The sequence below is a fragment of the Neopelma chrysocephalum genome, unplaced genomic scaffold, assembly GCF_003984885.1.
Source record: "Neopelma chrysocephalum unplaced genomic scaffold, ASM398488v2 Primary Assembly neopelma1_59, whole genome shotgun sequence".
In the NCBI taxonomy this organism is placed as follows: domain Eukaryota; kingdom Metazoa; phylum Chordata; class Aves; order Passeriformes; family Pipridae; genus Neopelma; species Neopelma chrysocephalum.
In genome coordinates, this window is record NW_020897714.1 from 22,597,348 (window position 1) to 22,620,681 (window position 23,334).

General features: G+C 41.6%; 1 protein-coding gene across 2 annotated transcripts in view; it reads right to left on the minus strand.

Annotated features, from left to right (window-relative positions):
• The window catches only part of STAB2 (stabilin 2), an 84,552-nt gene that overhangs the window by 34,374 nt on the left and 26,844 nt on the right, over positions 1 to 23,334 (minus strand). Inside the window, exons 16-35 of one of the 2 annotated variants that reach the window (XM_027680468.1) lie at positions 23,081 to 23,134; positions 22,301 to 22,381; positions 21,193 to 21,345; positions 18,031 to 18,093; positions 17,191 to 17,274; positions 15,945 to 16,031; positions 15,316 to 15,427; positions 13,875 to 14,055; positions 12,763 to 12,856; positions 12,392 to 12,550; positions 11,908 to 12,003; positions 11,056 to 11,151; positions 10,013 to 10,060; positions 7,136 to 7,272; positions 6,654 to 6,768; positions 5,624 to 5,701; positions 5,366 to 5,458; positions 5,134 to 5,241; positions 2,218 to 2,349; positions 1,044 to 1,169 (exon numbers count right to left, since the gene is read on the minus strand). In XM_027680468.1, coding sequence (XP_027536269.1) covers positions 1,044 to 1,169; positions 2,218 to 2,349; positions 5,134 to 5,241; positions 5,366 to 5,458; positions 5,624 to 5,701; positions 6,654 to 6,768; positions 7,136 to 7,272; positions 10,013 to 10,060; positions 11,056 to 11,151; positions 11,908 to 12,003; positions 12,392 to 12,550; positions 12,763 to 12,856; positions 13,875 to 14,055; positions 15,316 to 15,427; positions 15,945 to 16,031; positions 17,191 to 17,274; positions 18,031 to 18,093; positions 21,193 to 21,345; positions 22,301 to 22,381; positions 23,081 to 23,134 — 2,097 coding nt within the window. The remainder of the gene's footprint in view (positions 1 to 1,043; positions 1,170 to 2,217; positions 2,350 to 5,133; positions 5,242 to 5,365; positions 5,459 to 5,623; positions 5,702 to 6,653; positions 6,769 to 7,135; positions 7,273 to 10,012; positions 10,061 to 11,055; positions 11,152 to 11,907; positions 12,004 to 12,391; positions 12,551 to 12,762; positions 12,857 to 13,874; positions 14,056 to 15,315; positions 15,428 to 15,944; positions 16,032 to 17,190; positions 17,275 to 18,030; positions 18,094 to 21,192; positions 21,346 to 22,300; positions 22,382 to 23,080; positions 23,135 to 23,334) is intronic. The other variant, XM_027680467.1, reaches the window with a different exon arrangement.

Consider the following 23,334-nt stretch of genomic DNA (forward strand, 5'->3'; position numbering starts at 1 on the left):
CATCTAAACCACAATAAGAGGCAAATCTTGAGTTTGGATATAGTTTTCCTGTGGTGCAAGGGCAGCTTGGAAATGGAAAACTCATGCTACATATGTGTGAATTGTTCACACATGTAAGGTTGGTTTCTGCAAAATGCTTAGGTATGTATTGTACCCAGTACAGAGTTTTTAATGCTATTCCTATTTGCTTAGCTACATCCTTACCTTCAGCAAGACTTAAGTGAATGTTTTGGTATGCTTCTGCATTTGAATAAAGCAGGGAAGATAATTTTCCATTGGAAAACAGAGGACGTGACACAGCCAAGCTGTAGAAAAGCCTTGAGTGAAATATGGAACTGTTTTCCAAGGAAAAGCTGCAATAGTTCATGCCTGTTAACTTTGCTTTAACTAAAGTACAAGTCTGACTTTTTCTTCCTTGTCTAGTTTGTTGCATGCTCTATGAAAAGGGAGGAAAGCTGCCTGTTTGCTGTCCAATTTGATTCACTCAAGAGAAAAGACAAAGGACACCTTCGTGAGGAAGTCACATCCTATACTTTAGAGGAATGTGAAACAATTTATATTTCAAATGTAAAGGGAATGAAGGAGGGAGAATGCTTTGCTCAGAGGGTACCAAGGAGTTCATGTGTATGTACGGTGGTAATCTACACTTAGAATGAAAAGAAATTCTTTTTCCTTACAAAAAACATTTGTTTTCCATTCCCCCCCCCTTATTTACTTTATAGGCAAGTGGCCTGGCTAAGAAGATGTATTAGAATAATGCATTACTATTATGTCCTGAAAATTATAACTCAGGAATTGCTTATTCCTGTGTTACTCTGATTATATTATACCCAAGCTGATTATATTATACCCACCCAATCCACTGATTGCAGGATTAAAGCTGTCTTAAGAGATGCTAAAACTCATTTTAGGAATATAACTTGTAGAAAATGTGTGTATTCCTTGCTGGGAAGTAGTGTCACATATTGTGTACAGTTGAGGTGTGTTTGGCCATAGATCTCTCTGATGGGCCTTTAAGCATCTGTATGAACAGAACCACTTACAGTGATCATGGTATCGTTGATATCACATCTGTTCTTCTGGATTTCCAGGACCTTTCCCAGTCCATGAATAATTCCTTTGTCTGTTGCAATATTTGTATAGCGTATAGGTGCATCATTTATGAACAGCTGCAAAAGACATGCAACCAGTTAGAAAGCAAAGCTGTTTGGTGGCTGTATGGTAACTAGAGCAGTAGCAGGTGAAAGAAGGAGCAATGTATAAGTATCACTTCAGGAAAACCAATAAAGGCAGTTAACATCAGGCACTTGCTTGTATTCCCATTGCTGCATTTAACTACTCCACTGGACTGGAGGGCATGAGACGACTTGCAGCCTGTTGAAGTTTCCTAGCAACAGGATTTGGGGGAGCAGCTTTTTCCAACAAGGTATGTTAAGGTAAAGGGTATGAAGAAGCACCCTATAGCATGCCAAAAGGTGAGTTTGCTGTCTGGGGGGTGAGGGGCTTCTGGGAAGTTCTCCTAGCAGCTGCTCTTTCAAGGAGGGCTTTCATCACCTCAATGCTACCCCACACTCCAATCATGCTCTCACCAGCAACAGCCCCACTGCAGATGCTTTTCCAGGGCTCTGCTGTGAGCAAAGAGCAGGGCTAAAACTACTTGGATAAGAAGTTTTCTGTCTTCCTTTGCCTATTCCCAGAGGGAGTTCTGGGACAGAGAAGGAGGAAGAAATTCCCTTCCCGACTTTCACTTAATCTTGCTGTGCCTGATTTTTCCATGAGTGGTGTTGAAAGACAATTGATATTTGTTGCCCAGTGCTTTGAGCTTTTAGGTTTGAAAGTGAAGTCAATCCACAGAAAATAGAATTAATGTTGTATAATTAAGGACAGGTTCCTAATAGCTCTTGGAAGTCAGATTAATGACTGCTTTGGAATGCAGGCTTGTAGTTGCTAGAGACAGACATCTGAAATGCAATGCTAAATGTGAACAGCACAACTGAAATCAAATTCAGTCAAAGATCCCTTCAAGGGTGACTTTGAATTAAGCAGATATGAGGCAGGCCTTGCATTTGAGAGACAACTTTTGTGCTGTTATGTTGCAGAAGCTAATGGGGGATGCAGAGCTCCTTTGGATTGCATGTTAGTTTAAAGTTGAAGCTGGATTTGTAAAAAGCAGGAAACCCGTTACTCCAAGCAAGTGCAGACACACAAGTGCAGTACCTGACTGTCGTGGAGGAAGAACCCAACCTGGTAGGAGAACCCTAGCATGGTCTCCCTGTGCATGCCATTGTGCAGACTGTTCTTCAGGAGCTTCTCATCCAGTACAATATGATAGCGGATTTGGCCTTCATCCTGCAAACACACAATTAAATTCAGGGTTATGTAGCAGAACATGAAAAGTTACTAGGAATAGCATTTTCCAGAGGATATAAGGCAAACACAGATTGGCTGAATTTAAAGAGAAGCCTTTCCAGTAGGCAGGTTATTTCATGCTTCTTACTGTAGACACCATGCATTCCTGTCACAATAAAATTTTTATTGATCATGGAGGGTGAAAAGCTATTGAATAGTGAGGGCCAAGGTTTGCTTGACCCTGTAGCGTTCATTTTTGTGCTTAGGGTTGGCTGATAGATTCAGAGAAAAGTTAGATGATGTTTTAGGACTCTGAACTTCATGAGTTCATTTGACATCAAAAGTTGCATATTCATGTGTGCTTTTATAACCTTTCCATACCTATTCTTTCTTCCTTTGGGAATCCCTGAATGGTCTGTGGATGAATGTTGAGAGGACTATATATATATATAGATATATACATATATTATATATCTCTAAGGTAATTTTCAGTTAATAAAGAGTTAGAGCCACACTTGTTAATTGAAAAGTTTTCTATGCCTCATTGCTAGAGTGTATTAATTTGTCATTGAAAAGTGATGAAGTTATTCTCTGTACATCAAACATTTGTGAGGGCTTCCCAGAGCTTCTGCATCTTTTTCCAAAGCAGAAAACTTCCAGAGCTTACTAGGAGGAAGAAGCAGAAACAGGGTGTGTTTGTGAGAGGTTTATGGACATGAGACAAGCTGAGGCATTTGGAGAGTTTCAGGGCTCACTAGCTGACAGATATAGTGCTTCTGCAACTTTGTGTCTTTGCAATAAAAGGTACTTGTGGGAAATCCTGCTGCCTGCTGTCCCCTCGTTCTGAATGTTCATACTTCTCATTCTTCGGCTCCTTCAAAGTGCGTGAAAGCATGAAGCAGCTCCAGGTTGCAAGATTTGTGATGTAGCCTGGCTTTGCCAACAGAGTGAAATAGTGGCCTTGACATGTCTTAAGGTGGGCCTCATTCTATTTTGATTTCCACAGATTTGGTAAAGAAATATTTGCAGATGAGAAGGTGGGAAATAAGGTAGAGCTAATCTCCATCAGTGTCCAGCCCTATTTAATGCTCCTGCCTTGGATAAATTGGAGGAAAAGTTAACTCTCATCCATCTTGATTTCTGTCTTTAGTCACCAGTAGAGTTAGGACATCTTGTCTCATCAGAGCAAAGAAATGGGCTCTCCTCCCTGTGCCGAGCTCTTCCCTTTGCAGCAGAGTTCTCTCAAGTGTTTCACAAAGAGGTTAAGGCTCAGACAGGCTTAACCTTATGATTGTTTTCTGATTTTTTTTTTGGTCAGATTGCCATATCAGGCAAGGTTTGGGAGCAAGGCAAGGTTCCATCCTCCTCTTAGGAGGATGAAAGAAAGACCGGAGGAACACTGGTAAATAGTGGAAGTGAAAAGGATTTCTCTGTGTGTGTAACCAGAGAAATGGGATTGATGTCCTGTGCATCTCTCAAAGTTTGTTATAAATGCTTCTTGCAGTGATGCGGAAATGATGATGATGTGTCACAAAACACGTAAAATAGTGTTCAAAAGTCATTTGAGCAGACGTAGCTTGAGCACACGTGAATTCTTCTGGTGAGGCAGGAAGTGGGGCTTTTGCCACGGGTCTGCCATTGGTGGTAAATGCTTTGGGACTATTTAGTTGAACCTTGTGCTCCTCAGCTTCCTGGCTGCAAATGGAGACCATGCAAGTAGGGACAGAGTGTGGCAGGGTAAATATTTATGGAAGAGACAGGGAAGTATTAATGTCATTGAGCAAATCATGGGTAAAACTTCCTCTACAAGGTGTGGCTCTCCATATGTCCATTCCATAAAACTGTTTCAAATTGAAAAAAATATGAAGAAAGCCACTGGGATGATTCAGAAAAAGGATATCTTAACTTGAGAGGAGACTGACAGGCTTGAGAAGGTGGTTTTGCCTTGTAAATATGCCAGGGCACGAGTGCCAGAAAGAAAAAGTTGCTTCAGCTAAAGTATATTCCTGGTATAAGGATAAAGAGATATAAACTGGCCAGAGGTATGCTGTCAAAATAATATAAACCAGCTCAGGGCACGAGGACTGAGGTCAGCAGGGGAGGTGGGATGGATGCACCCAGGCTGGTGGGAGGAGCTGGTGGCCAGTCAGGCATGAGCCTGTTGTGGGGCTCCTGGGGAGTGGGCAGCAGCAATGGGCTTTGCCTGAGGAAATTTTTGTAGCCACAGAAATGTCAGAAATTTTTGTGAGCCCTGGGACTGACCAACTGTGTTTGTAACCTCGGATTAGACACCATATGTGGGAAGTAGCTGGGCAATAGTGTTCCTGCAGGAGTGACAAGGGCAAGCATCTGAATAGTTTTAAGAAAGAGTCAGAATATTTTGTGGCATAATTAATGATGGGATATTTAGTGATGTTGGGGGACTGGACTTGTTGACCTAGAAAACTCATTTTGGTGTTTTTCCTGGTCACTCCTGTACTGATCTTTGCATTAAAAAAACCACTCAAAATACCCCAAACCAAAAAAAGTCTACTGGTGACATGTCTTGAATATTATCAGCATGATTTTAATCTAGAGAAGGACAAAACCCAGAACAAATAGCTAGGTTCTTCCAGCACGCCAGGAAAATATAGGTAGACCTGTGCCTCCTCACCAACTTTGGTGTTAAAGAAAAAACCAAACTCAACAAAGCTCTCTTCCTATTTTTGTGTCCTCTTAATCCATCCACTTGAAATTGTGATGAAATACTGAGCTGTTAAGACAAACCTTGTGAGTAATACATACCAGAGTAGCAGACTTTTTATCCTTTAGGTAATTTTCTATGGCATCATTATCTGGGGCAAAGACTGTGTACATGTTTGCTGCTTCTATTTCATTTGCCAGGCTGTATTGCTGTTGTGAAACACATAGAAACAAATCATAATGGCCACTGATTGTCTGATATCAGTCCAAATGCAATCAAAGCAGAGAATTTCCTCTGTTCTTAAAACATTGTGAAAGAAATGGGAAAGCTTACAATGATGTAGCCCCTGAAAATGGAATAATCAGGCATTTGCTCCAGGCGGGCCAGCAGCCTCGGCATGACAGAGCTGTGGAGGGGGGTCAGAACCTGGAAAGGGAGCAGATATCCCACATCAGCGTGTGTGCACCTGCTGTGGATCAGATGCAGGACAAAATGCTGTTCTGTGCAAACACTTTTTTTTCCAAAGGCAGTTAATTATTTTGCACTGCCTGTGGCACAGAGGAACAAACCCTCCCTTGTGCAGCCGTGTACCTTGTCAATAACATGTATGACCCCATTTGTGGATGCGATGTCACCAGCCACAATGTGAGCGCCCTCCACGGTGAGGTTCTGAAAAAGGGCGAGGAGACAGGGTTTTCATTCACATCAAGGAGGTGGCGTTTTCCCAGCGGTTCATGCTATGAATTTCCACACCTTCCCAAATGCTTGCCTAGGGCTCCACCATGGCTCTGCTCACACCAGTCCACACCAGGGGCTGGTTACCCTCTGGGAATCATGCACAGGAGAGGGGGCTTTGGGGCTCTCTGCTGTTCCCTGCACACAGACCGGCAAAGCCATGGAGTTGCTTGCACTGGAGTGGTTACCTGGCGTAGGTGCACTCCCCCCACCCGCTGCAGGTGTGCCAATTCACATCAACTTGATTCTATGCAGCTTTAAAAGACCCCATTCATGATTTTTCCCTTGGGGCATGGAGATGGGGGGAACTTTCCCCTCCTTTAATGGGGATGAAGTGCTTAAATGTGCCTTGTGTATTTCCAGAAAATTTTCCTCAGAATACAGAGTTTACCTCATAGAAAGGCTGAGGGGAAAGGGCTGTCAGTTGTAGTTATTTACCTTTAAAAATATTTTCTTGTGATTTAGGACTATTGAGTTGCATATGTGGAGATGGGTACGTTCTCACTGCTTCCTCCTACCTTCCTGATTCTTTAAAATATGTTATTGGGTTTTCTTGATGCTCTTTGTCTTAATTTAGTTCACACAGGCTGCTCCAGGCAGAAACTGCCCTTTTGCTTGGTTACAAGATAGTCCAGTGTTTGAGGCAGCTACTGGGACATTAGGAATAAATAATATTGTGGACAAATTTCAGCTAGGTAAAGTGGTGGAGAAAATCAAGCTCAAGTTTCTCCCAGAGGGCCCAATATAATCGATCTATTCCCTTAATTTTATTATGTGGTCTTTTTTTAAATATAACATCTGTGTGGTTTTGTAATACAAGAAAGTCAGTGGCAGTGATGGTCAGGGTTTAGTGTATGAAATCAAAATGGTTTGCAGGTCATCTCACCCCATTTTCTTTTGACAAGTGTAGGAATTTGCTCTGTAGCGATGTTGGCAGCATGTCAGAGGACGATAGATTCTGGAAATCAGCAAAGCTGTAAGCTCCTGTCAGTACATGATACCTAAAGGAAATTAACTGGATTTGAAGGTTTGATATTTTCTCTCTCTTTCCCCCCCCGTCCCCAGATAAATATGCTTAGTGTGTCTAAAACCATGGTTTTAAATAGGAATTGTTTGTATTATACCTAGTTCAGCTGTGTTCTGATCTTAGCTTGGCCTTTAAACATTTCTGGTATAATACAAATAATGGTTTGTTTCCAGTGGACTTACTACAGAGATTTATACTGCTGTGACAAGAAGGGGAATCCTAAGTCCTTCCTTTAAAATCATAAAACCTGTCTTGCTCTAGTGGCTTCAAACCAAAGGCTTGTTTGACGTAAAAATAAAGAAATAATAAAAACCCCAACAACCTCCAAACAAATAACATACTTCAGTAGAGTTGGAATGTTACTTTTTGACATCCAAAAAGCTTTCTCTTCTTCATCCATGTTTTCAATTGCTTGCAGAGAAGGCACGAGGACAGTTAGATTAGAGGCAGTGGATAACACTGAGTTTATCTTGGCCTCCTGCATGAAAGTAAAGAGGGTAAAATGATTCATCCCCAGGACAGTCTATAAATAGCAGCTGGTGACTTCTTAGCAAGGTGGAGTATGTGACGTCCTTTGTGACCAGCCTGGAGAGGAAAAACTATTATACTGAGCAGTGACTTGAACAATAGTACTTCGAGCTGTACAAAAATGGTCAGTGAGTGTCTATTTTTTACACAATAGATTGCCAGCATTTAAGGGGCAGAAATAATGTTTGAGTCAGAATTGTTTTTTATTACGAAACACATATCTTGTCTCCTACAAAAGTTAGTCTGTCTCATGGATTTTGTATTATGCACTTGAATACTGAAAAATAAACAAGATGATGAATACTAGTAGTTACTGATAACTTCAAGTAACTTACTCTTTCAGAGCACTCCATGCTATTTAAAAGATAGAAGGACTATGGACTGTGTAATAAGAAACTCCCATGACACAATGTTCCCATTCCAAAGGGGACTATTTAACATGGCTGGGATTTTTCAAGATGTCCAGGACTTATTTGTGCCCACTAGGACTACAGTGGAGCTTGCTGCTGACAGCTCTAATTTTAGGTGGGGCTCATCAGCTCTGTAGTGTGCATGAATTGATTAATCTTCCCTATGTTTGTGTCTGCCTTAAGGATGGAGAAAGCCTCCACTGGAGAGGATTTTTCCAGTTGTGTGGATTTTTTGTTTTTGTGGAGTGAAAAAAGGAGAGCAAAAGATTTGAGCGTGATCTTGCTGTAGATGGGATTCTCCAAACTTTTCACAGGCTCCACAACTTGCCATTTTCAATGCTGCAAAACTCAAGGGAGCAATATGGATAGGTTGTTCCTTTTTGCAGCTGATATGCTGCCTGGGAGCTGGCTTGTTTTGGACAGTCCTTCATTACCCATATTGGGTTTTAAATCAAGAAGGGAATCAACTCCCTTAGATAGCTGGGAATTTTGTCTCTGTTAAGATCATCTTTCTTTCTACCCATCATCCCAGCCACCTTCCAAATATTTAAATATAGAAATAGCAACACATTCCCTCATCTCACCCTTCCTGACCAGCAAGAAAAATATTTGGTTATAAAAAGTGGTAAACATCACATTCCGGTTCAACTATGAAATTAAAAACCTCACAGATGGATCTACCTCCCTATTTTGCTCATGTTTGTAGTTACTGTTGTTTAGTTTGATACCATTTCTCTGAAGTGTAGCAGAAATTTCCATATCTCTGTTTCAATAGATTATACAGAATCTGCCCTCTAATTTTCCCCCTCATTATCTAAAGAGCTCACTAGCAGGTGAACAGCATTTCTTATTCTGTCCATTTCTTTAAATTCTTAAGTTTCTCTATACAGTATCCAGTGCTGCAGTCTGAGCTCAGGGCCAGGCAGATAACTGACTTGAATTAGCCACATTAGCTTCTCTTTCAAGCAGCTCCCTGAGGTGTTTGTTGTAATTGTGCGCTTTAATGATCTCCAAGCCATCTAACTTTGAAAAGCATGAAAGCAACTAATGTACTGTGATTTCTCCTTCTGATGCTTTTCATTAACACATCACTGTTCTTTTTTGTTTGCCTTCTATTTGCTATACACTTTCTATATTTAGTTTTTAAGCTCCTTGTGGGAGAAACAGGTTTTGATCTTTATTCCTACAGTGCCAATCACAGTGGGGTAGGACCTCTAATGTTACTGCTGCTCCAGTAATAGATGATAACATGAAAATAGAAAGTACATTGTGACAATCCATCTATCCAGAACTTTGGTTTGTAAAATTTAATTTGGTGTTTCTTCCATAATCTGGAGCCATACAAGTTAATCTCTTCCTTCAGTGAGGTTGTTCAGCTTGGAGAAGAGAAGACTCCAGGAAGAACTTTTTCAGCCTTTCAGTACTTAAAGGGAGCTTATAAGAAAGATAGGGCAGACTTTTTAGCAGGACCTTTTTCAAAAGAATAAGGGATAATGGTTTTAAACTGAAAGAAGGTCGATTTAGATTAGATATGAAGACTTTTTTTTTTTACGGTAAAGGTGGTGAAACACTGGGAGAGGTTAGATGGTTAGAGGTGGTGGATGCCCCATCCCTGGAAACATTCAAGTTGGGTTGGACAGGGCTCTGAGCAAACCTGACCTAGTTGAAGATGTCCCTGCTCGTGGCAGGGAGATGGACTAGATGGCCTTTAAAGGTCCCTTTCAACCCAGACCATTCTATGATTCACTGTGATTCCATGTACCTCGGTCAAGCCTGCCAGACTGAGTTTTTCCCCCCTCGCTTGCTGTGGCAGCAACGTGTTGATCACCCTGCATTTTCCTGCCATGGGCACAATGAAAATAGTGAGGGTCAGGCCTTTGTCTACTGAATGAGAGAAGTTGGAAGGAGCCACTTGGGGGCAGGTTCAGTCTCTGCTCACACCCTGCTGCTGTTCATCTGCACCACAGTGTATTTACACACAAAGCTAGTCAGGGCTTATGTGACCCCCTGCCTCAGAGAGCGGGCTTGTAACTAGCTCTGTGGAGCCTCCTTGCTGGCCTGAATTTGGATTCAGAATTTGTTTTTCAGGTAGAAATATGGAACCAGATGATCAACCCCTCCACGAGTGGTGGGATAGGCGCTCTGATGCCTCTCCAGAGCTGCAGTCTCTGTTCTCTGATGGCAATATTGCTGTGAGGTTCCCATTCCTAAAGGCTACAAGGCTTATGTATTTCTGCAAACTGGAACATACTAAAAAAATTAGCCATGGAGTGTACTTACATTAACCCACCGGTTAAATGCAGCTGCTTCTGACAGAGTAGATAGCTCCTGATTAGAAAGAGGAAGAGAGAGTAATGAGCAGCTAAGCTGTAATTAGCTGTACCAAAGTACTCTTGCCTGTGGTGTAATCCACTGTGTCTGGCCTGGCTGATGTGACACGGAGGATGAGGTTTTCAGTGTGTCTGAAAAGGGCAGACATCATTGTTTTTCTAATTCTAATACTTTCTGGTAATGGAAATGGTGAGTTACCAACTCTTGAAAATCAGGCCGGTGATTGCTCAGGTGTATTAAGTGTATCTGATCTCGGTATGTATTGTGTACTGACCCCAGGCTAAGTGTTATTTTCAGGGCTTCTAAACCTAAATATTTTCTTAACTCCATGCAAAATTAATTGAAATTTGTGTTGATTTGTTTGGTGTTTGTACAGCATCTTACATATCATGCTCCAAGTAGATAGCCTTTATTCTGCCACAGTACTTAGAACAGAGATAGATGATAATATGAGCAGGGGTGGCAGATAGTGCTGAAAGCCATGTAAGATTACTGCCAGTGGCTGAGGCAGAGGACACTTTCATTTTTCCTACGCTGTTAAATGCATATTTATTTCACCAATTTGCTTGCTTTTGTTTTATCTGCCTGTGGGTCAGCATGGTTTGTTTCAACATGACAAATTGATAATTTCCACTGAGAAAGACTTCAGGGCAGAATTTCAGAAGAGCTGACTGCTTGCTGCTTCCAACTGGGAGGTGAGTGCTTAGCACTTTTGCAGGTTTGGACTCTGAGATTGGCATTTTTAAATTTTTTTTTTAAGCAAGAAATATGCTCGGATTCCTTAAGCCACTTTCCAAGCTATGTTTTTAAACACAACAGATCATTTATGTATCAGGCAAGCATCTCCTGCTGGAAGACTGTTTGCAGATAGCACTGATGGGCATCATATTTTTCTAGCTGTTTATAAAGGCTTTGCTATCTCTCTGGTTAAGACCCAGCATAAGAACTGTGCAGTAGGTCCTGTGCTCAGAGAAAGTGACCATCCTACTTACATCTGCAGCATTTCCATAGCATATTGTACCATCTCCTTCGTAGCCCTTTGGACACACACACTTCCAGCCATGAGAAGACTCAAACTGACAAGTTGCCTTTGAACCAGAAAGACAGAGAATTTGTCAGATACTCAGGAGTACACTCAAGAGCAAGAATGGCCTGTAAAGCCTCTTACCGGAACCCATTTATATATACGAACATAAACTTACAAAGGATCTTTGTACCATCTTCCGTGGATGTCCTCAGTCTCCTACAGGACACACTCCATCAGCCCAGGGCACTAACTTCCTCACCTACCCACCCTGCACTAAGTCTGTAGGAATCCAAACTCTTGCTCCACCTTTCTTACTTCCTCCCTATGTAAACTGGACTCTATTCCTTCATCCAAATATGGCTGCTCCCCAGTGCTCCTCACTTTAGCTCTGTCCCTGTGCCCCCCCCCGGCACTAGTGTGGCTCTTGCAGGCACTACAGGACACATTAGAGCACATACAGCTACTGATTCAGCTGATAGATGCCCAGGGAGAGATGTGTGACTTGGGTAGACATCCCAACAGGCTGGTGCATTCAAGTTGTAGTTGCTGGTAGAGAAGCAGCATTTACTTATACCAGGCTCGAGATAATCCTTCTGTGCAGGCAGATTTGGGAGCAGCCCTTGCAGTCTGTCCTCAGCTCATGTACCATACTGACGTAGTTCACACAGCATTTTTGGTGCTTGCAGCAGTGCTTGGAAAGTGCTTTGTCAAACAGAAATTGCAGGCTTGAAATGGCAAGTAAATTCTATGGTGTGCGCAGGAGGGGAGGTGTGATATGTATCTGAACACTTTGTTCAGGGTATGATTAATTACTCACCAGATGATGGCATTTTCCATTTTGTTCCAGGCACGAGTTTATGGCTGTGCATTCAATTCCATTCCCCTGAAATCCATCCTTACACTTGCAGTCATTCTGTCATTTCAATGAAACACAGCAATTCATTAAAATGATTAAAATAGCGTGCACATTCTAGACATGGTGAATTAGTTTCTCTGTGTTTCTGTGTAGCTTAGCATTGACTTCAGTGGAATGATGCTGATTAATATCTCCAGAAGACCTTTATACCTGACATCTACTAATGTATTTACTAAAGAAGTATTTGCTGCCATAGCACCACCATGTAGGAAGGAGAGAGCACTGGGATAGGAGCTGAAGGAGACTGCTTTGGGTAGAGAGCACAGTGTGGAAATAACATTGTAGCTGGGAGGGAGGGGAGGATTTGGGGAAGAGAACAGGTAAGGAAGCAGAGCAAAAGCATTGAGGACTAGCACCTAAGATGGCAATGAATGTGAGAACCTACCTGACCCGGCCCAACATATATGCAGGTGGCATTTTCGTGGCACCCTGCCGTGATGGGTAGCAGGCAGTTGTTGATGGCTGAGCAGTCCCTTCCATCGCCTGTCCATCCTGCCTGGCAAACACATACGTGCTCTCCTGGGCCTGTCTGAATGCACTCGGCCTAGGGGGAGATGCAGAGGCGTCAGTTCAGGACAGTTAGGTGGCATCTGGCTTCAGGTGCAAGGCCTGTCTAAGCCACAGTGATCCTGCTATCTGGGGAAAGAGCCTGGAACTCCAATGAAAATTGTGACTTCTGCAAAAGTTTCTGGCCCCACCTTCCCCTCTGCCCACTTTTTCATGGTGTCAAGCTCTGTGGGGAAAGCACATACTTACATTGATATTGCAGCCACCAGGGTTTAAAGCAGCACAAGGATCAACTTTGCTGCAGCTCAAGCCATCTCCCTCATAGCCAGGTTTGCAAACACAGCTACAGAAACAAGAGGAGGAGGGAGGCGTTAAACGTGATAGGACAGCTCTAAAGTAAAGTGATTGTTTTCCACTGTAACATGCTATTTATAGGCAGCTTAAAATTGGTAACCTTGGATTCGTGATGCAAGTAGCCTAAGTACGTACATTATGTTTTTTTCCAAAATGTTGACTGGGTTAATTGAGTCAAATCAGGGATCCATTCTCTGTGTACGAGATGGGGAGTGAAATTAATTCTGAGCTGATATGATCATTGCAAAGTTGAGCTAATAGCTCTGAATTATTTATGAGCTGGCTACTTCTTTCTTTCAGTGATGCCGAAAATAGCTCTCTCCCTGAAATGTATGCAAGACAATGCAAGACAACTGTTTGCCTGGGTCCCCTCCCCCAGGATTAACTTATATTGGAGGGAATTACTTAAGCCCTCAAGTTTGACAGCATCCTCCATTCTGCTTTCTGCAGTGACTCATTATGAATACACTGCATCAAGAGGCAAACTTGCTGCATCCGAAGGTGAGCTTGAGGCAAGTGCAAGGCAGCTGTAGCAGTAACAGAGGTTTGTGACCAGTCCTGTCAGGACTGGGGAACCTGAGCTGAAGTCTGCAGGGCTGTGGCATGCAAAACTTGCCTGAGCTGACCAGAGTGAGACATCTATCCCCAAACTGCTTGAGAATTCCATTGTTTTTCAGCAAGGCTCAAACTTCTAAATCACTAAGGGATGGCTAGAAATAGGAGGATCCTTAGAACCTATGTAGATGTTGTCAGGAAGGTAAGAAGGATCAGATCGGTATGCATCTATCTTTCAGCGTTAAGCATAAGGTACAGGACAGGGTGTTGAGATCTCTTAATTACCATCTTGCAACTCAAGGTCAATGTGGTGCTTGATTATGCTTATTTGCTGCATAGCAGTATTGCAGTGGCTGATGTTTGTGTACTGCTGCCAGGGACTGTTTTGATCAAGCAAATGGCAAAGAGCTGCAGCATAGTTAATATTACTTTGATGAAAGTTACTGACTTACCTCACTGCGCCATCACTAATCTGACAGTCTGCATGTGCATGGCAGAGATGTAGGGAGGGCTCACAGGGAACAATCTGCTTATCACAGAGTTTCCCTGCGTATCCAATTCTGCATGATCCAGGAAGACAGATCCCATTGCTGTCTATTCGATTATCACACTTCCCATAAATGCAGAGGCACTCTATTAGAGATAAATTACAGTGTGCAATTCCATAGTGGTAAAAGGTGTTTATCCTTACATAGCATTTCTTATGAATCAGATCCTCCTATTTCTTCAAGAATCTAAACTTTTGTATTTTTTAAGTCTCACTTTGATGGGGGACTTACTGTCTATTAATCATATCCATGTCTTTTCAGGTGTGTTTTATGGGTAATTATTTAAAACCCGTTGTATCTTTACAGTGCACTTATCTATCAATGAATTTCAAAGTACTTCAGCGAAGTAGGAGCAAAATGCTATGTTTTAGGCTATTAAGTTTGAAGTTACTAGTTGCACAACTTTCGGTGTACTTTCAGTGATATGAGAAGCCTTCAAATACTGAACCCACAATCCTACAGATTGCACAGAGCTGGGCTGGTACACAGAGCAGCAGCACAGACCTACCAACACTTTACTGGGACTGGGCTGATTAATGCTGCTGGGAGGCACAGCAATGTGCCCAAAGGACACAGCAGGTAAACTCTGTGTATTCCAAAGCAGACCCAGTGGTGACTAGTTAAGCAAACACTTATTACTTCAGTGTGACTGAAGCTTAAGAAATTTTCTTATGGAATTTGCCTCTCAGCTTTTTTCCAGTTACCTCTGAACCTTCAAGTGAGCTGTGCTTCGTGAATGACAGGCTGTCTCATAGCAAAAAAGGCTATAAGTTATTTTATAGAGGGGGGATATATGTGTGTTTGATATTGTATATATTGTGGACTCTCAAATGTATTATGGTTTGACTTAGCAGGATTAAATCTGTCAGTATATGAAAGATGACTATAGAACTGAAAACTATTCAATAGATCAGAAATTATTCAGTAAGGATGATTATTAAGTGGCCCTAAATACAATCTGTTCATAGATCTGGTTGTTCTTAGATTACATATATTTGTCGTTGCTGGCAGAATCTGTTCTGTTGTGGGCAAGACCAGATGGGAACAGAATAGCAAAGATTTTCTTTTCTATTACTTATGTGAAGGACACAAAAATTAAAACAAGAGTAAATAAGTAAAAGGTAAGCTATGCCCCCTGCAAAAGTCCCAGTTATATCAACGAGAAGATTTACACTGACTCTGGGCTTATGGTGTGTCCCATAAGAAATGAAAGTACCCCAGAGACATCTTGCTCATCCACCACAGGGACTATTTAGTGATCAGTTAATTCCTACCTATGTAATATTCCAGGGATCCAAAAGAAATAGCCCAAGCTCTTACACTGAGGATGTGCTGCTGTACTTACCTTTGTCACACTGAGGTCCATATTTGCCAGGGTCCGAGCAGAACTGGCAGTGCGAGCCCTGAAAAGCCTCAGTGCAAATGCAAGTCCCATTTCCATCCAGGCCATCCATGCACTGTGATATGGAAGAGTGGTGATTGCTACATATAAATTAAAACAAATCTTTACCCTTACCCCAGAGAAGAGATTATATGCCTGTATATACTATGACTATGATAGACTCTCAGGAAATACCTCAGGTTTGATGACAAAGGTGTTTCAAAGCAAAAGCTTTCCTTATGCTTTTCCTTTGCTGCTATATATTCTACATTCCTTTACAATTTTAAGGTGAGAATAGTGAGCTGGGTCATTACTCTGTGCTGTGCAAACTAAAACAATGGGAATGGACCATCTAGTGTTGCCTGTGTGCTGTATGTTGGAACCTCAAAAATCTGCAATTTGGACATCTGAGAGGGGACCAATTTATTTTCCCTCCTCGGTATAACTGAACCTGAAATTCATGGCCATAAATGAAGGGCACAGTTCTTGTAGAGCCCAACATTCCAGTTCTGCAGAAGGGCTCCAGGGACTTTTGGGACACAGCCTGTCCTTCCTCCCTTGGAATGCAGGGTGCTGCCAGATGCTCTTCTTACCTGTCCATTTCCTGAGCAGGGTTTGGAGAAACCTCCTGGACACGGACTACAGTCAGGGCCAAAGAAGCCTTTGCAACACTTCGGTTCCTGTGAAATAAAGCAAATATCCTCTTTTACAGTGCCTTAGTGCAGAGGCAGTGCACAAAACCCAACTCTTCATTGTGTTTTGGCCCTCTGGCAAAGGCCCATAGGAATAACTGGCTCTGAAAAGGATTGTGTTGGACCAGAACCACCCCTGCGATGGCCTTGTTAAAACCAGGGAGGGTGCTGGCAGCCCAAGAAGGGGATGCACAGGCCACCAGATCCTTCCCTTGTTCTTATTGGACTCATCAGTGTTAGAAAACTCTGTCCTGTCCCCACGTACGAACATGTCTGTGTGTGTCTGCTTGTATTGTGTGCACTCTTATATTTGCCAGTGGGAGTCCAGTGCAACTGGGAGACAGGCAGTCTTTGCATCTGAGATACTGTGACAGCCAGACATGTTGCTTTGATCTTCCTCCTTCCCCTCTGCACCAGTGTGGGATTTAACCACCACACAGCCCTAAATGGCTTTTTCAGCTGCATCTTTTATTTTATTCATGAATTGGCCGCTTGGTTTGTTTATTTATCAAGGGCACAGAAAGTGCATTAGAAAAAACCTCATTTATGTGTGTGATTCAAGGGAAATAGGGATTAGCAAAAGGCTTTGAAAGCTTACAGTTTGTAGACTTATCTGCTTGTTACTAAGTGGCACTCTCAAAGTGCAGAAGCCTATTTAGGAGCCCCAGGAGCTGGAAAGGTGTAAGTACTTCTTAGAGACTAATGAATTCTGTGAGAACTAGGCTTGTCAAGCAGTAGCTGGACCACAGTTCTTGTGTTCCCCATTCATTGTTATCCAATATGATGTGAAGTCCTGGGACAAGAGTGGCTGGGACCAGGAGAGACCCAGCTGTTCTATTCTTCATGGGTGAAGCTGTATGGGGCAACAAACACATCTGGGCTTGGAGCCCTATGTGAAAACTCCTGCGGAGTATGAGTCCACAGGACTCATTATGTCAACAATGTGAGACAGCTAAAAAACCTCTCTGGAATTTGCCTGATATTTAGCTCTAAGATTTACAGCAGGTCCTCTCAGCCTGCTCTATAGAAGTGTATGGAAGCTACATGGGCATCTCCAAACACCTCTCAAATCCAAAAGGAAAGTTCAGAATGTATAAGGCAATATTTTGGAAAAAGAACCTTTCCTTAAGGAACCATAACTCTATACCTTTATTGTTACATTGCAGTCTCTAGCGCAGCCGATTTTTTGAAAGGTTGGATGTTCAATAATGCATCTCCGTTTTGAGAAAGGCTGGAATGTGCACAAAATGGAAGCATTAGTTATTTCTAAGCAATGTAACGTTCTGTGATACAGTCTTAATATCACCACATAATTTAACCTGAGAACAAAGCACCCTACTTTATTTTAAAATTTTATTAAATTATCTATTTTTTCCTAATATGAACTTCCTTTTTATTGTTACTGGATACTAACCTATAGGACTACTATCAGTGAATTTTTTATAACATGGGGAATAAAATTCCTGTGGTAGCTAGATTTTAATTTTGTATGTGGAGAACCGTAGCCAGATTTGCATCTCTTAGATGCAAAGCAGATGGAAGATTTTCAATCCTCACTGAACCTGTGTCTGCAGACTGTTACTTCTGGGACGAAGCTTAATCAAAAGGAAATTTTTAACAGATGTGAGGTCTATTTTAAACATATCCAGTTTGCTAATTCTCAAAGCATCATCATAGTAATTCTTATTCCTCACATCTCTCTTCTGCTGAAATAGAACTTACTTCACCTGAGAAACAAGTCAGAGCTTCTGTGAATTGTACGAGGGGTCTTGCAACAGCAAACAAAATAATGCTGGAATTACCTGATAATCCTGTCATTGCCAAAAAGACATTAAAGTACCATCTCTATTTGTATTTTATTCAGTCCCCTGTATTCATATCTAGTTCTTTTGATCACTACATTGGGAGAGCAGTAATCAACATAGGGGGATGCCTTTCCTCTGTGCATTTTGTACAACTGGTGAATCTGCCAGGAAATGTCACTTACAATGGGCTTTGAATCCTGTGGACAGTGAGCCAATGAATGCGATAAACAACCTGCACAGACACCCTAGATGGAAACAATAAGGATAGTAATTTGAAAAGTTGTTACACCAACTGCTGAGATACATATTTATGGATGATACACCCTGTAAATTTTAAGAATATCTGTTCTATGACTTTTAAGCATGATTTTGCACCCAAAGAGCAGCAGCAGGGCTATATCTGCTGTCTCTGACTTTTGTGGAGTGGTTATTCACTTCTGCCTTCCCCTTTCAATCTCCATTTGTCCTTCCTCTGCTCCCTTCTTTTAAAGAATATGAGGCTTCCTCAACAGGAACACAGGGACATGAATGTACTAGTGTCCTTTACTCAACTGAGTATAACAAAGAACTAATATTGTCTGAGAGTCTAGCGAAATCTGCACACTTAAATTCTATGAGAATTTTTTATTTCTTCCTGGAAGACCAAAAATTAGTTGAGTCTTTTATACAGACAGTGTGAACAGAAATTTGTCTTGTGTATAGGTGGTGAAGAGAAAAATAGTCTTCGCTCCCACATCATAGATCCTCTACTCCACTATGATCCAGTGATATATAGCTAATTTTATGTTTTCACCTTTTGGTTGCCTTTCCCACTAGCTAATTTATCACCATGTGATGGTGACAGTGACTGGCAATTACATCACTGAGGAGATATAAACTTCAGTGGCAGTTTTAAAGGTGAATCCTCTACAAGTTCAATATGCAGTAACTTCAGAGAGGTTGAGCCTTTCAGAGTGTGGATATGGAGTTTGTCAGAGCTGTGGTGCTTGTGACTACCAATGTCTTGTTTTTCAATCAAGTTAGCATAAAACCTAGAGCAAGCATCCAATGTGTTCCATCACTGTGCTTTGTAGTCGTTGGACAAGAGGCAATGAAGCTGAATTATGGCATTTTCCCCACAGGTTTCTCACTGGAGCTGTGGGGAAAGAATCAGGTATTGGTTTGGATTTAGCAGTCCCTCATGTTGTACAGCACTTACAGGAATAAAGGACCAGACTTACAAAAGCATTTGTGCATCAGACTGTTGCGGTATCGATGCCACTATTATGTTTTAAAGGTTTGTGAGCCAGATGTATTTTGGCAAATACATTTGGACATTACAAAAGCTTTTTTACAAGCTGCATAGTCATGCCTGAAGCTGACTTAGGCTCTTGTCTTCCTTTGTGCTTCTGAAAATCCCTGCAAGTGTGTCTGCTCCTTTAGAACTTAAAACTCCAGTTGATTGCTGTGGACAATGTTTCCCTCTGTTGGTGTTATTCTCCCTGCTGCTCAGTGCCATTTGGTGTCACCTATTTACTCCCTTTCTCCACCTGGAATGGCCTCAACCACTGACATGTACCTGCTCCCTCCTTTTCCTGAGGATGGGTGTCCTGTCTCTCTCTTCTGCCATGTCACTATGAAGGACAGAGAAAACTGTCTGCACTTCCATGCAAGGCCAGATCTGCCTATTTTCAGTGCTACATTAGGATACTGTCCTTGCACTGAAGTAATTGAAGCATAGACATATATTCCCCTCTGTCAAATCTGCCACAGGGGCCATGCTCTGGGAAGAGGTGGAGCAGAGAGCTGGGGTCAGCTACTACTTCGTTGTTCAGACCACCTCCTGTCTGAGGTCATCAGAATTGGCCACAGTCCACGTATCAGGCAGGTACTGCAGACCTGTTGTCCCTCCTGTGCTCTTTGTGACGTTAAGAATAAGCACTGCTGTCCTTCAATTAGACTCAGGTGAAGCTTTTAGAGTTCTGGTATGGTTATGTGGATATGGATATGGATGCCTTAGCCTAACGGTATCATCTTCAAGGATGTAAAATTCTTGTAAAGTGTGTATACCTACCAGTTCCTACAAGGTTTGTGCCTTTTAACTCTTCGAATACAAGCAATATATCTGAGGTGGTGTTACTCCTGTTTTCTGAGAGTGATGAAACTGCTTTGTGCAGTGCTGCCAAAGCCATTGCTCCCTTCTGGTGTTCTCCTGGCCAGCAATGTTCTACTTAAAGCCTTGAATAAGTGGTTGTACCTTAAACTACTCACAAAGCTTTCAAAGCTAACAGGAGTGCCTAACTTGAGTTTGGGGAATAATTTTTGTGACTGTTTGCTTTTTCTTTAAACAATTTTTTTCTGTGTTACTTTAGGATTGATTGATGCTGAACTTAATTTTTAAGTAGTTTTTTGGTTAGGAATTCAGATTACTGAAGTTTTCTGGGTGGGGATTGCTTTTTGTATCAGAGATTGCTGCTTGGAGCTCTGCCTGGTTTATGATTATATTGCACATGCAGCACTTTGTAGTTACCGCCAGAGGTAATAGATTGTTACTGTCAGTGTTTTCTTCATTGCATTTTGATGCTGTCCAGCTCTGCTGGGAACCTCTTTCAAGGCTGTGGTTCTGGACTGTTGTAAGTTAAGCCAGTAAATATTTTCCTTTTGTACCGGAACTGTTACTGGCCCAGACATGTGCTTGAACATGGTCCAGTAACAGCTCACTGGAGCCACGCTCACTGCAAGCGAAAAGCTCCGTCTGATACTCTGTTCTCTTACCAGAAATAGTATCTGAATGTTACCAAAAAAAGGCCTGTACTGTGTTACCTAACTTAGCAAGGTATGTCAAAATCCTCACTTTAAAATATGAAACAGTTTTGTTTCTGGAAGAAAGCAGGGCTAGGGGAAATTTTGGCTTCTGAAAATAACATATTCCTAATATACAAATATAAAATTAATTATTATGTTAATATTTTAATTTGCTGTCTCCTTTCCCTGCATATTTAGTAGAAGTGAAAATATTGATCTAGAGTAGTTTCCCTGAGAACATGACCCTGCTTCCATGTACTTGTATGTACAGGTGGAATTCAGGAACTGGAGGACAGAGTTGGATTGGAGAGACAACATTTTTCAAAGGGCTACTGCAACAACTAGTTTTTTTGAAATGGTGTAGAATATGTTCATATGAGTTCCCTGTTTGCAAATAATTTGCATCTGCACAATACTGCTAGGCTGGTGGCTGCATGTCATTGATACATTAATTTCCAAAAATACCCCTTTTTCATGAATAATATCAGAGAAAGCTATTAAAGAAGAAGCTAGAGTGCCTTGAACAGTTAAGAGCTACCAATTCATTGTGATTCTCTTACCTTTGTGACTTGACTTCTTGTCTCATCACACCGATGTGGTAGAATTGGAACAATTGTGGGTGGGATAAGAACTCCCTCAAGAGTATAAATACGACCATTTTTTGCAACAATATCTGTTTCTTCCACTTTTTCTCCACTCACCAAGACTTGTCCCTATGAAACAATAAATTATCATTAATAATGTTCATAGCTTCTCAATTTATGATAATTTAATTTAAAAAAATTAAATTACTTTCTATTCATGCTTTTTTTTAGATTGGCTATCTAATTTTTATCATGCTTGTTCATGCTAGAAGCACACATATATTGTACATTTTCTTGACTATTGATCTACAGCAGAGGTATCAAAAATTTTAGTATGAGTATGCACTGTTAGCCTGTGGTGACTGATAGACTGGCTAAAATGAGAAGACTATTGATGACTTCAGGCACCGATTTTAGAGGGCATAAGCATGCTTTAGTACTCTCTCTGGCAAAGGAGGAGGCAGAAAAGTGAGAGAGAATCCGGGATCTATGTAAATTTACATGAGAAAAAAAAAAGTATTCTTTCTGCATTTATTCCTGCAAGTGCTCTGCCTTCACAAGAATTTTCATAGCTGCAGCTCTGCTCCAGGACAGAACGAGGCTAACATAATAGATAAGTTTGGTTTTGCAAAAGTACTGAAAAATTAACGCCTTTAAAAATGTATTCACTCAGTACGTCAGAATCAGAAACTCTAACAGTAAAGAGAATTAAAGAATATCTTTGTGTGCACTGAGAAGTGTTTAAAATAACTAAAACATGTAACAGAATGATTTAAAATATTTTAAGTAGATTTTAAATTTTTAAAAAAATTATGCAGAGCATAAATGAGGATCATTCCTAGGCTGGGGCTAATCATAAGGGAAAAAACCCTGCAGGCTATCCTTATATACCAGTCATTTCCTCTGCATCCTTTATATTACTAATGGTAACAGCAGGTGGGAGTGGCAAGTTGAAAATTTCTGCCTCATTGTAGCAAGAAATTCCTCTGCTGATGTCCCCCTTTCCCTCTTTTTTTATTCCCCCTGCATGTTAACAGTTGCCTCAGTCAGAGTGAGTTGTTCACAGGTGAAAGCTGTGACTTACAGTGCTGGTCCTGTTAAAGTAAATGAACTGCTTTGCCATGCTTCTGATGTGCTCTATTGAGACAAGGCTGGCAACCTCGAGCTGAAATGAATATAAATTGATTGAAAGAAATGTAATAACATTACTTTTTTCAAATCCAGAAAGACCTTTGGGGTGAGAAAATGACCCTATTATCAATGTGGGCAGCCTTGCATTGACTAACCTGCTTGTATAACTAAGTTAGTGTCATTAAATTATGACTGAGCTTCCTGGTTGCTGTGTGTGAAGAGCTTGGTGCTCAAACGAATATTGATTTTTCTTCTAATTATAGCAACCAGTCTAAATAGAGTTAACACTTCTCCCTAAAAATAGCCCTCTTTGCATCCACAGACCACTGTAGAAATGGTGGTGCTGGTATCCCATGAAGGTACACTTGCACGAGAGGATCTCATGTCTCTGTTCTTTCTGATCCCAGTCTGTGCTGGGAGTGGCCTCTCCCTCAGATGGTCTGAATGGGACTCTTCAGTAAAAATACAATCATTTCTTTCCTTCCTCCCCCATGACAGTGACTGGGGTGGGGATGAAATTGCCCCTGGGAAAAACGGGGGGCTCGCTTAGAGTATGACAAAACCAGCTCTTTCTGAAAAACAGAAGACTAATTTTATCAGAATAGGCTGAGAGAGAGCTTGATTTAGATGACAGTAAGTACTTTTCCTGCTACTCGTACCTGCAGTCCTGACAATACCCCCCGACAGTGGTTCTTGCTCTTACACTCTGGGTCAGTAAAGCAGCTGCGCTCACCTCGGTATTGGAGACAATGTGGTATCGGACAAGCTCCAGCAGCTTCCATGAACCCTGCCAATGCAGAAAAGAGGCTGTTTTAGCCCAAATGGAATCACACAAACCCAGCCTGACCTGTTGAGAGGCCATGGTGAAGAGAACAGCACCACTGGCAGGTGCACGAGAAACCCCTTGTCAGTGGTGATGCTCAGCTTGTGGCATGTACCCTGACATTCCATATCCTCATTCCTACCTATTATTTTGATATGGGCCTT